General features: G+C 38.9%; 1 protein-coding gene across 4 annotated transcripts in view; it reads left to right on the forward strand.

Annotated features, from left to right (window-relative positions):
- The window catches only part of Igf1 (insulin like growth factor 1), a 79,033-nt gene that overhangs the window by 45,048 nt on the left and 19,914 nt on the right, over positions 1-14,071 (forward strand). For all 4 annotated transcript variants that reach the window (XM_008832606.3, XM_008832605.3, XM_008832608.3 and 1 more), the window contains exon 3: positions 13,456-13,637. In XM_008832606.3, the coding sequence (XP_008830828.1) occupies positions 13,456-13,637 (182 nt within the window). The remainder of the gene's footprint in view (positions 1-13,455; positions 13,638-14,071) is intronic.

Genomic DNA, 14,071 nt, shown 5'->3' on the forward strand with positions numbered 1-14,071 from the left:
TTTATCACCAGAGAATTACCCATTTTAAGGGTATCCCCAGGAAGGTGACCTGGCTCTGCTATTTACTAGACATTCATCAAGTTACTACTTGACCTTTTTAAGTCTCAGCTTCTTAATATGTTAGATAGATACAATCATAAAGCAGATATGCATGCTATAAAGATATAAGCATGAAAAGTAACATTTACATGAAAAGTAATAGTTTAATACAAATCACCTAATAAAGAGAAGCTTCTGGTGTTCTGTTATTGCAAAGACTGATTTTTTTCTAAATGTCACAAAGAAAACTGTTAATGGAAAAGTTTGTGGCTTTACTTTCATTATATCTTTGGGTCTTCTCCCTCATTACCTAATCAAATTCCTCTACATGTAAGTCTTCCAAAATGTTCTTGATTACATGGAAGTCTTTTCTGCACTACTCTGTGTAAGTCATGTTAGAGAATTTAACTAAGCCTCAAACCAGGTAGCATAACCTATTTAGCAGCTCTGACATTTGGAGAAATGCAACATTTTAGGCTGAGCAGAAAGCTGGGAGAAACACCTATGGAGATGCCACAGATGACTAACCCAGATGGGGGACATGGAGACCTGGGGTGCTAAGGGCCACAGCCAAGGACAGGAGAGGAATTTGGTTCAGAAGAGGGGTGTTAAGACAACCATGACCTGGAAAGAGAAGTAAAGGGTGATTTGTGGCCTTTTGAGTACCAGGAAAAAGATGTGGCAAAAGAAGGCACAGATGTTCTGAAGACTATGAGGAATGTCCAACAGTTCATATTCTCTCTCACTGCAGGAAATATCTGCCAAAGGCAAATCTCAGTAGACCACGGGAGCTCTTGTTCAATGAGAAGATATGAAGAGACTAGGACTTTTCAAGTAACCTTGACCTAAGTATCTTCTTGAACCAGATGCAGAAAAGATAATGAGAAGTTGCTTGAGATTAAACTGCAAAGTCTTTAGAAGTAGATTAGAATGTTCTGAGCCATCAGCCTCCTTTTTCTATCATTCTTTTCTTTAAAAAGTCAGCTTCAATGACTTGAGCTTACAGTTCAGGAGTGTTTGATTGATATGACTATGAAGTGACCCCCATAGGTTCATATACTGAAGGTCTAGATTTCCAGCTTGCAATGCTACTGAGGAGTGATGGGCCATAAAGGCACTAACTTCATCAGTGGATGAATCCATTGGTGAATTTGATGAACTCACAGTTAAATGGACTACTTTGGAGGTAGGGCCTGGTTGGAGGAAGAAGATCACAGGGCATAACTTGGAAGGGCATATCTTATCCATAGTCACTGTCTTTCTGTCTCTGTCTCTGTCTCTGTCTCTGTCTCTGTCTCTCTCTCTCTCTCTCTCTCTCTCTCTCAATCTCTCTGTCTCCCTTTTTCCCTCCCTTCCTAGATGAACCACATTTCTCCACCATACCTTTCTATCATGATGCTTCCCACAGACTTAAAGTCAATGAATCCAGTTAACTATGAGCAGAAAGCTCTGAAGCCATAAGCCTCCTTTAGGTTCTTTGTTTCAAATATTTTACTGCAGCAAAAACAACATAACTAACACAGTGATGGGGGGTGTGGCACTCGGAACTCTACTACTCAAAGCCAGATGCTTCACTTTCCTCCTCCTAGCTCTCTTACATGGAAACACCTATGAGACCGTGAGAGCTACTTTTTCTCATTAGTCTAAAGGTTTATAGATGCAGTTCTTACACAAATACACGTGTATTTGTCATGGTGAAGATAGTAGAGAACACACCCATCAAGAGTTCAAGGGCTTTATACTGTTCTTTCGTCCAAGGATGAGGGGCTTTGTATGGGATTATGAGGATGAAGATCCTGAGGGGAAGGCTGCCTAGTGCAAGACTATGTATGAGAACAGACCATTTTGCTTCTGAACTTAGGCCTCTACTTCCTATTAAGGTTAGGACAGACTCTATTATACCTAAGTACTCACAGAGCTTTCCCAAACCTAGAGCTGAGCTACAGGGAGCAGAAGGAGGCAATCAGGGGAAATGCAACAGCCAACAAATAGTTATGCTAGCACAGTGTCTCTGCACCAAAGGATTTTTCCCAGCTGTGTATCACATTAGGTCTCACATTGCTTGTTCTTAATGAGGCCAAGTTATTCTGTGAATAAGTTTTGTGATAAATTGGAAAATTACTTCTGAGGCAACAGTGTGTAGTTCTCAGAAAGTAAATTCACAGAAGTGAGTGATTGGCCAGAAGGCCAAAAGGCCATTGCCTCAGACCAGGTCCCAGGACAGAATGCTGTGGCCATTCCATGTTTGAGTTTGTAATAAAAAATACAAATAAAAAGTGTGATTTGTCAAGCCAATATTCTCAACCCCAAAATATTTTTCTATGTTGAATTTAGTAAAATAATTAAGAAAGTCATAGATTTTTCCTGATGGATAATTATATTTGCTAAAAAGCATTTAATGAGTTTTGGAATGTAGGCATGATATTGGTCCCAAATGAAGTAAAGATGAGAACATCATTTAACTCAGAGTCAAGCTATTACTTAACTCTTTCTCTTTGTTCCTCTCTCTCTCTCTCTCTCTTCCTCCCTCTGTTCTTATTCAGAGTTTACTTCTTTTGAGGGAGGGCACTAAGTCAGTTGACTTTGACTTTGCTATAATGTTCAAAGACTTAAGAAATTCTAAAATGCAAGAATTTGAAGAAAACACATAAGGTCGCTTGATTATATTTAAGCAATCAATACTACAGAGTAAAAGAACAATTGTAGCAGTAAAATTCCACAAAATAATGGTCTGATAAGTCCTGTTTTATCTGAGCTTTCCTAAATAGTATAATTATAAGCAAACCGTTCAGCTTCGACCTATACACTTGCTAGGTGTTTTCGTGAATAACATTCCAACTTGCTTGAGAACTTCTACACATTTAAATCTTTTAGTAACATGAGCTAATTTTACAGAGAGAGAATGAGAGAGCAATTGAAAAATCAGGCTATAATGGTTGTCACCTGATTTTGTCCCATGAGCACATGTCGGGTACAAATGATATAGACAGTGGCCTGTCTGGAAGCCCATCCACATTATCAGAAGTGAAATAACATGGGGCATAGTTAAACCTTTCCAAAGAAACTGCATCTATTCACCTGAAAGGGAGGAAATATCTCACAGAAGGTTCAAATACCATCTTCAGACAACATGGAAATTAGTGAGATATAATATTGGCTCACACCAACCTTCAGGAAGTTAAACATTCTGACCAAAAATATTAATAACTTTCCTATTTTGGCAGAGAGCCCCCTTGCTCACCTGGAGATGAAGCATTGTAAACAGTAACAGTATAAAGCCCGTTAAAAGGGTTTGTACAAAGATCCTTCTCACATCAAAGCTCGTTTACAAATTTCCACTGGAGTAAGAGGCATTCCTCTAACTTAACACCTGAGTTATCCGAAGGTAGTTTGTTTCTATCAATTGCTTCAATGCCTCCAACACATGACTTTCTAAAGACTTCCCTGTTCAATTTCCAACTCACAGTTGTTTTCTACCTTGCCTCTGCAATCCCCATAGATTGTACTGTCTCATTCCTTAATCAAGCAGCAGAGCTTGACATTTTTCTAATTTTTAACTATCAAACCCAACACTGATCCTGACTGTCCTTAAACTGAGCCAGTGAGACTTACTTCTATCCAAAACTGGAGCTGACAGAGACGACGCTTCTGGTTCTCTCATCAGACTCCTCTTCCTTGCCTGCTTACTATGGAAAAGCACTGATGTGCCAGATGTATACATTATTGATCTGAAAAGTGGGTAGCACAGACATCCTGACATTATTTAGAACCATATCTTCAAAAGGGGACTTGACATTATCCAGAGCTTTGGCTATCCATGTGAGAAAATCGGATCTCTGAAAGTCTGGGTAACTTGTGAATCTGTACAAAGGATCTAAAGCTGGAATCCATGCTGTTCTCAATGTACTGCATTACCTTCCTTCTCTCCCTTCTCTGCATATGGCACATGCTAGTGCTATAGAAACACTCCCCAGGATCATTCAATCCAAGAACAACACTGTTGACACACCAGCGTGAAAGAGATGTCACACCTGGCATTTGAGTGCACAGCAGGCAGTTATTTATGGCTTGGGACACCCAAACCATCTCCGTCTGCCCTCCTTCCCCCTTCTATCTCTCTGTGTGTTCAATCTGTCACTGACTCTGGCTGCTTCTTCTTCTGCCATAGTGCCAAGGGCTGTTTCTACTGCTGTGCAGCTGGCTTCCAACAGTTTACTCCCTACTACAAGCCCGAATGCTTCTCTTTTCAGGGCCTCCACCCCCAAGGCTCTCCCTTCAGACATGCCAGACTTCCCTGGCAGCCATCATCCTTTCACCTGCCATCCTGACCCTGTCACACCCACCCCTGGGAAAATGTCCAGATGTGCCCAGAGCGAAGGAAAACCAGAGGCCTGAGTAGAAGAGATTGACGGGGAGCAGGGCCCCTGAGAACACAGAGGAGGTGCCAAGTTGCAAAGAAAAGAGAAAAGATAGACTCTAGGGTAAAACTAAAAATAAAGGGGATGTGTTTTAATACCCTTTGGCTGATTTATCTTTCTCGGACACCAGAAAGAGAAGTATTGCCCTTTTGTCATGAATGCTTTGTGTTTTGTCCACAAGGTTTCTCTTCTCACATCTGAGAGTAAACTAACAATAACACTGTAAGTATAAGTGATAATACTGATGGCAAGGCTTCAGTCTTGGAGTCAGATACTGCTGATGGTTTTTGTCATGAGAGAGTGAGAGTGATACAGAGAGAGAGAGAGAGAGAGAGACAGAGAGAGACAGAGAGAGACAGAGAGACAGAGAACTGAAACTCACTCATATATGTGATTCCTCAACATCCCTTTTTTATTCTTTCTCTTGTCTGTTTTTAACACATTTGGGCACAAGTCCAAGATAGAGTAGTGATTAGTGGACCTGGTGACATGGAATACTTGATGACTCTTATTCCCAAAGCAGACCTGATGGGAAGGAAACTATTTTTCATTTATTCAAGGGAGGAAACTGGAACCTAATTCCTTAGCCTACCATGAACTCTACATGGCATGAGCTTTCATCCTGATAATCATCAGTGAGGAAAAGGAATGGCAATGGCTTTCACTATCAGACTAGGAAGGAAAGAGAAACAAAGGGAAAAAAGATGAGAAAGAGAAGAGAAATATGCACACTGTTTTCAAACGTGGAGGAGACCACTCTGACTGCATGTTTCACCCACACTCATCTTGTACCTTGCAGATGGTTTGGAAATAAGTTGGACACTGAAAAGCAATGTTTTAACCAATAGATTATTTAAGAGGAATCAAAGATAGCAAGGGACCAAGAGTAACCTATATGGCATTGTCTTTTTGCACCTGACTGAAGAATCTGTCCTCACTGTCAACTCAAGAATACTCAGGAATAGTCTGCACAAAATAAAGTTTCGATATCTTTTCACAGGAACAGTTTATTCATAATGCAGACAGTTCTTGTCTATCTAGAAAATCCATTTGTTTCAAACCAACTGTTGGAGGCGGGGAAGGAATGCACTTTTAACAGTAAGTGAGGAAGTCAATACTTGCTCAACTCATTGTGTTAATCAACTTGACCCAATTATACAGATAGCCAACATTTATGTAGTTCACCACATGCCAGACATTACACAAAGCACTTTGAGTACATTTTACTTAATCCTCACAACATTTCTAGGAGTTATTCTTGGTATGTCCATTCTACATATGAAGCTTGGAGTCTTAGAAAACTGGTACCATGCCAAATCCAAGCGGTTGAATAGGAGGTGAGCCTAAACCTATTTGGCTCCACCCTGTGATTTAACAACACAGCACATTGCTTCCATCACTGGTATGACAGATATCACTGACAGATCTGATTCATATTCTGAAATACATTGTAAATGGAGAAACTGCCTAACTAGAAAATTGTAGCTAAGTTATATAGAAAGCCCCATAGAAATAACTCAGACACAAAAATGACCTCTTGGCACTTGATGACCTTTTACCTTAGACGTTGATAAACCAAGCTGTTCCCTTAGGAAAATATTTTTGTGCAGCAAAGCATTTCTCTTGCCAAAGTATAATTTTGTTGGCTACATCTACCCCTTCAAGGCCTGGAATAAAACCCAAGCTAGTCAATTCTGCTGTCCTGGCAAGATGTTCATCCTCCAGGGCATTGTATTAGGCTAAAGCAATACATCACATTGCTTCCCACTCTGTCGGTCCATTTCTCCAGAGTCTTAAAGCAGTAATATTTCTACTCTGAATCTTCAGTCATTCTTGCCTCTAGGCTTTGTGCTTTAGCTCCCTGGTCTTGGAATCCAAGGGGAATTGAATGGCATTTTTTTCACACCTGCCCCTGAGTTGGGCTTCCAAAAGAAAAGAGGATCTCGAAAGATGGGAAGCCTCATGCTGCTCTATTTCATTCCTATCAGACCCAGATACATAAACATTGACTTAATTGGGTAACAAGAAGACTTTGGTCTTTGGGGTTATAGGAATTTAGTATCTGAGAAAGAGTTGCTGAGTGGTGAAGGTTATGGCAGGTCATATAGGGTCATGATTCCTAGAAAAGATGACCTCGTCCAATTGAGAAGTAGTGGGACCAGCAAACATTGCCAATTAAAAATTAACACAGGCCAAAAGTGAAATCAATGCCTAAATTTGATAGGTTTTCAAGAAAAGTTTCTGACACACAGTTCATAGAAAAGAGAACATTTTCTTAGTGTTCACTTTTACAGATGCCAAGGATACTTGGAAAGATTCTTTCACAGAAAAGTATGAAATTGAAAGGAACAGCTAGCAAAGGATAAGCCAGATTTTATTCATGTATGTATATTTTAATATCTTTTAAAAAAATCCTAATTTGAAAAGCTTTAGTAATGATAATTCATTTCATTCTCTGATAGATGTGTGACTACATATGTGTACACACTCATGCTGTCATAAATACATAATGAGATGTCCAGTAACAAACTGTTCTCCTATATCTTTATTAAGTACACAACTATGTATATCTTAATAATTTATTTAAATGATGTATGATTTCTATAGGCACTTTTTGAAAGGTAAAATGTTGACTATCAGAGACATTAAATGTAGTCCTATGAATTCAATAAATGTCAACCATTCAGTATTTTAACATAATTTTCCATATTAGAAGAATCATGAAAGAAGATGGTTTGCCATAGAAAGATAGCAAAGGCAGGAAAGAGGACAGTGACTGCCATTCCTGAAAAGGAAAAGTCAAACGCTGCTAGGAATCATAGTGCACATCTACAATCTCAGGAGACTGCAGATTATGAGATAAAGACCAAAGCCAGCCTCAGTTATCTAGTCAAGCCCTACCTCCAATGCAGCAAAGGAAATAAGGGAGTTAAAATGCTAAAACATAGAACTAGGAATTTACCTCAGCAGGACATGTATTCTCAATATGCATTGGGCCATTGGTTTTATCCTCATAACCAAAAAAATTTCAATAGACAACTTCAAAATTACTTACATCTTATATAATTTTAAGAACTTTTCTACTAGTATCTCATGCAAAGATATGTCAACTGAATTAATCATTACTAGATCAGGTTACCCACAGAACAAAATTGCCCCAAGAAGCCAACCATTCTGAGTTATCCAACTGTCAACATGTCTAGAGTCTACAATAAACAACTGCTATCAGGAATGTTCTGGCTTCCACAGATCCTGTGGTATCTGGTTGTATAATCAATCTCAGGGTAATCAAAGTTAAATTCAGATTATTTTATTATCTGATAATTCCATTCTTTTGTGGGTATTTTTGACACAGGGTCTCCCTGTATTCCCCAGCTGGCCTGGAACCCACTATGTAGACAAGGCTAGCCTCTCTATTTCACAGAACTCTGCCTGCCTCTGCGTCCTGCATGCTGGGATTAAAGGAGTACAGCATCACGCCCCATTCATATTCTCTATTAGAGCCACAATTGAGAATTTTGTAGAAATAGACTCCCCAAGCCCAACTTGAATTTTCTTGCCTCTTCACCCTATTTTCAAAAAAACATAAAAGAAAACATTGATCACTTTGGTACCTCCTCCCATTGATAAATTTCTAGAAAATTGTTTCATTCTTTAGAACCCAGAGACTAATAAGTACATAGCTTCAAAACTAGGTATGTCCCTATTTTGAAAATGTTTGCATTTGTCATTATTTAAATATTGATTCTTCAAATCAATGTTTCTTCCTTCCAATGACAGAATTAAAATAAGCTTTCTCAGCATGCAAGAAGGGAACTTTCACAGGAAATCAAAGTCAAGTCGTGTCTCGACTACATTTCCAGAATCTTCTGAGAAACACAAATTTATGCAGCAATAGTGACATAAATTTATCCATGATAAACGGCCAGAACTCTTCTCTAGAAATGATGAGCCCAGTTAAATCTCAGCATTTGCACTCGCTTCAGCGATGCAGGGGCAAGAGTTGCCTGCATCCACGACAAAATGTGATACTCAGCTAATTGGTGTGGTTTTGATGATGTCACAATTCTGCCAAAACCCTTGTAACTAGCAAGTTTGCCCTGAAGATTATTGAATTACTCCACTGACCATGCATAATTTAAAGGGAAGTGCGGATATTATAGAAGCCAGCTGTTTAACCATTGGAGTCCTATCTGTTAGCGAACTTTCAAAATGCAGCAATGCATTATGACTAAACATTATGTCTACTCATAGTGGAGTCAAAGTCTAAGTTAAATGGTGGTCAATTTTTCTAGTAAGCAGCCTTTGGTCTACATGCTAGGAAGCCTCTGAACCAAAACTAGTGACAAAAATAAGTATATAAATATACAAATTTTCAGTATTAAGACTTTGTCAGCAAGAAAAAACATCTGTGCAATGTTACACATGTCTGCTTATTCTAACAGTTGAGTTAGTTTATAGACAGTACAATAGAACTCTGATATTGTATCTCAGTGCAAAAGAAACTATCTCAGTCACTTATCTTTTGCTTTGCCCTGAGTAAAGACAATGAAAAGTGCTTTGAGCATCTTGGAGAACTTGAATGATCATTAGAAAAATAAATTCCCTTCTCAATTTATAAACATTTGAACCTCTTTCTTGACGACAATATATGTGGTTTCCAACCAAACTGACTGTTCAGCCAAGATTGTTTTTTTAATTTTTATTTTATGTATATGAGTGTATTGACTGCTTGTATGTAAGTGCACCCATGTTGTGCAGTCCCCTCGGAGGTGAGAAGAGGGCGTCAGATCCCCTGGAACTTCAGTTACGGGCAGGTGTTAAGCTGCCATGTGGGTGCTGGGAATCAAGCCCAAGTCTTCTACAAGAGTAGTCAGGGCTCTTAACTGTTGAGGTGCCTCTCAAGTCCCTCAGCAAAGATTCTTTATAGAACCTCTGGAATAGAAAAGATCACAGCAATCATCCTGTATTCCAACACAGGAATTTGCATCTAGAATCTCTGGCAGATGTTTGCATAGCCTTCACTTAACTGTCTTCTGTAATAGGGAGCTCACTACAAATAAAGTGTCTACTTTAACATTTTCTGGTTCAGATCATTTAAAATGTTTTTAATATTATATTGATTTGAGAATTCCATACCATGTGTTTTGATCATATTCAGACCCACTTCTCCCTCTAGTTCAGTCAGTAGAGCATCACACTTTTAAAATATTTTTCTTATATTAAGCCAATGTTATTTTCTGTTTACCTGCTAATTCTTATTCTGCCCCATTGAAGCAAAAATAAATAATGAGTTTTTAAAGACAAAGATGTAGCACTTAGTTCCATCTCATTTTTTAAAAAAATTCAAATGATTGAAATTAGCTGTAATTTATGGGTCACTGAAATCCCTATTTGTATCAAAATATGGTGGGGAAAATTGCTCTATTGCCTTTCTAATAAATTATATTGTGTTAGGCTTCTTATTTTAGACCATAGCAGCAAGTATCTTTACTGTGATCCTGGGAGGTAAAAAGAGAAATATATGTTTGAAGACAAAATTAAGACTTTAACCCAAAATTGTGGTCTCTCAATTAGTGAGAGATGATGGTTGTTTGTTGAAATCAAGCTTATAGGATACTTCAAAGGATGAATTAAGCTTTAAAAGGCAATAGGCAAATATTTGTTATATTTATATATAAAGTACAATGAGTCTATTGTAGTTATTATGAATTGACAAAGAAACACAGGCTTCTAGAATTATGGTAGCTGAAGATTCATGGGAAAAACCCAAGTATGAATATCACCACTCCAGCAGTATTCTAAAAAACAAATACCGACATAAGATCTAGTTTCTTTATTGAATATTACAGGAACGTCCTAAAGCTCTCTGTTCTAAAATTCATTAGTCTTTGGACTAAAAAGTACAGCTACTTTTTAAAACTAACCACATCAAACTTAGCTCCTATAAGAAAGACAATGAACAAGGCACTATGTATGCCTGTTACTTTTGCTGTGGTAATTATTATCTATTTCATAAGATGAAAGAGACCTGGAGAGAGTTTTCATTGCTGTTGATAGTCACCAAGAAAGGACATGAAACACACGGAAATGGTTTCTGCTATCTCAGGATAAAGGCTGGCATCTTCCTCTTGGAGCAAGCAAGAATCTCAGAAGTAGGAATAAGTTAGATGTGCTTGAAATGGAAGTTCTAAATAAGTCTGAGAGTCCCAAAATCTGTCCTTCTTCATTTTCAACCCATAAGCCTGAGGTGTGAAATCAGTTGTTTCCTAAGAGAGCCAAGTTTGAAAGTTTCTGGAACCACTCCTATTATTCCACCTCCGAACCTCAAATTATTATTCCATAAGCAAGTGACTCCCGATTATGCCCTAATGAGAAATGTATAATTTCAACAAAAAAGCAGTCATTACCTGAAGGCTACTACCAGTATAGCTAGAGCAAAATAGACTAAAACCTCTCCTTTCCCTCTACCTCTGAAGAAAAACCAAATGTATCCCTTAGTCTTGTTTGGCTAGCCAGTTAACAAAACTATGCAAAAGTCCTTTGTGGATAGCAGGAGCCATGTAAACACATTTGTGTCTTTCCTATAATTTATAGTCCCAAGATTATTAAAACACATACACACACAAACGCACGCATGCACGCACGCACACACAAACATACACGCACATTGTTTACATTGCCTGGGGGACCAGCTAAATCTCAACTCACCAGGGCCCAGCTGGCAACCTAAAGCTGAGTCTTCTTTTATGCTAGCCGTCCCTCCAATGACCAGCAAAAGCACTACTGAAGTTCCAAAGGGGCCAACTGCCTGATCCCTCCCAAAGCCTACAACCACAAGGAGCCCACAGGGTTTGCTGTCAGAGAGAGCTGAAGATCCTGCCCAGAGAGACCACAAATGAACCCTCCAGCTGCCCTAAGAATGACAATAAACCTGCCTTATGGGAGGAAGCAGCCACCAAACTCCTCTGCCAACATCAGGAAAACATTTGGGTTCTTAGAGGATGCCATGAACCGTTGGCCTCTCCAGCACTGAGGCAGCCAACTAATTTGGTAGCGAGCCATTGCATGGGCCTGATCTCCCCCAATGAGGAAGTTGAAAATAGACATGAGAATTCTGACTTTCAAAACCCCATCTTTAAGCATGGAGTCATTATTTACATGATCATAAACTTTTATTTAATGTTATGCTCTCTTGAGTCAGAAATTAAGACTGAGTATGTGTCAGATTGTTAATTGGATTTTGGGGGTTAGTAGTTGACAAATTTCTTCCATAAAGCCTAGACAATAGAGAGAACCCAGGCAACCCACCTCCCAAAGAAGGTAAGGGAGATAAGACAGTTGTGTACCCCAAGAGGGATAACACAGCTTTGTGTTTTGTTTCTTTTATATGCTCATGTATAGGTAACACTTGGTTTAACAAAGTATCGATGATGACAACAGTTGATAATTTAAGTGCATGATAAATTCCATGTAACCTTGTTTTATCTTTTCTTTAATTCTGAGACCCAGTAAAAGTATGGTTTAATAGCCGGGCATGGTGGCGCACGCCTTTAATCCCAGCACTCAAGAGGCAGAGGCAGGAGGATCTCTGTGAGTTCGAGGCCAGCCTGGTCTACATAGTGAGTTCCAGGACAGCTGGGACTACAGGGAGACCCTGTCTCAAAAAGACAAAAAAAAAAAAAAAAAGTATGGTTCAAAACAAAACAAGATGAAATCAAACCAAAACCCACTTGTCAGGAAAAGAGGTCTAACTGATTAGTAAATATCAAAGAATATTTGAACTGCAGTGTTCTCTCTGGCTTTCATGCTTTCTGTCCCAGTCCAGTCATTATTCTGTAAGAAAACAGATATGATTTCTCTAGGCTTTTTGGGGTGACAGTTGAAGCCGTTTTCCCATTGGTATTGATCTGTTCTGAGTTTTCAGGCTTCTGGACAAGTAATGCTTATTTTTCATAGATGATGTAAGACACTGGAAAAGGTACCTAAAGGAAGCAAACTAATATTTATTTAAGACCTGTTATGTGTCAGGTGCTGTGTTAGACACTTTACATATTATTTCATCTGATACAGTATTTCACCTTCTCCTCAGTTCAGATAAGGAAGATGTCATTACTCCATTATACAAATAGACTGAGGCCTAGAGAGATTAAATGGCTTTTTTGGAATTATACACCAAGGTCTTCTAAGTTTCATGAGGTTTGGACTTGACAACAAGTAGATCAGAGTTTGAGTCCTGACTCTACCTATTTCTACATGAATGACCTTGAGCAAGTCATTTAAACTCTGAGTCTCAGTTTCCCAATCAATAAAATAAGGATCTCTTTCTGTACTTCAAACTTCATTCTTAGGTAATCTGATTTTGTAGTGAATTGTTAAATGAAAGAACAATTGAGCTGTACAGTGTATTAAAACTATACCAATTTACTAAAAAGATTAAGAAGACTCAATTTTCCCAGCACCATGTATTAAAGAATGGTCTTGCCTAAGCATTTGAGATTATGGATAGCATACATACCTTGAGCTGATCATTACACAATGTATATGTGTACATACCAAAGTATTACACTGTACCCTATAATTATTATCTGTCAATTTAAAAATAAATCAGTAAGTTTAAAATTTGGGGGGGAAACTTGATTTATTATTTTCTTTAAACTAGCATTTCCTAGGTCTCTCAGCAAAGACACCAGCTAGCATAAGGCTAGAGCTGAATGTAGACAATACCCTTGACTAGAGGTTATGCAGAACATGGGCAGAATACAAATAAAATGTATGGTGAATGAATTCATACTCATGAGTGTGGTATGGCTCCAGGAGATTCTGTGATCTAGAAGAATCTATGGTGTTAGGCATTTTTGGACACACTTCAAGAAGAACGTGACATGTTGGATGAAGTTTATAGAGTTGAAGCATAGAAACGGAAGCATCGGAGCTAGATGGAAGTCCGTGAACACGGCTGACTCTGTCTAACATAAGGCCATTCTAATTCATGCAGACAAGCCCACAGGCTACGGCTCCAGTAGTCGGAGGGCACCTCAGACAGGAATTGTGGATGAATGCTGCTTCCGGAGCTGTGATCTAAGGAGACTGGAGATGTACTGTGCGCCCCTCAAGCCTGCAAAGTCTGCCCGATCTGTCCGTGCCCAGCGCCACACTGATATGCCCAAAACTCAAAAGGTAAGCCCCTGGGTGTGGGACACAGCCATTCTCGAGTGCTCTTTTATACATGGGGTGAGGAGAAAATCAGAATTGGGCTGTGTGTCTCCTGGATGACAGGCCAAAAAGAAAGCTCCATTCCCACCAAGATGGCTTATAGGTCCATCCTTTCTATCATCCTGTACTGCAAATTATCCCTTCTACTGCTCTGGACAACTTAATAATTGGAAGATGGTGGAAAATGGGAACTAAATATAGCAAAACTCAAGTTTCTCATGAGGCCTCTTGGCCACATGACATTCCTATGCAAGTCTTAGTTATCAATAAGATTGTGATAATGATAGTATGTAATGCAATGGGTTGTTGTCAGAATTAAGTAAGTTAATGCATATACTCTAAGATATTTTCCAAATGCCTGTACCAAGAAACTGTTAGGCAGGGATTCCCAGTCATCC

Source organism: Nannospalax galili, unplaced genomic scaffold (assembly GCF_000622305.1).
Source record: "Nannospalax galili isolate Female #2095 unplaced genomic scaffold, S.galili_v1.0 scaffold415, whole genome shotgun sequence".
NCBI lineage: Eukaryota > Metazoa > Chordata > Mammalia > Rodentia > Spalacidae > Nannospalax > Nannospalax galili.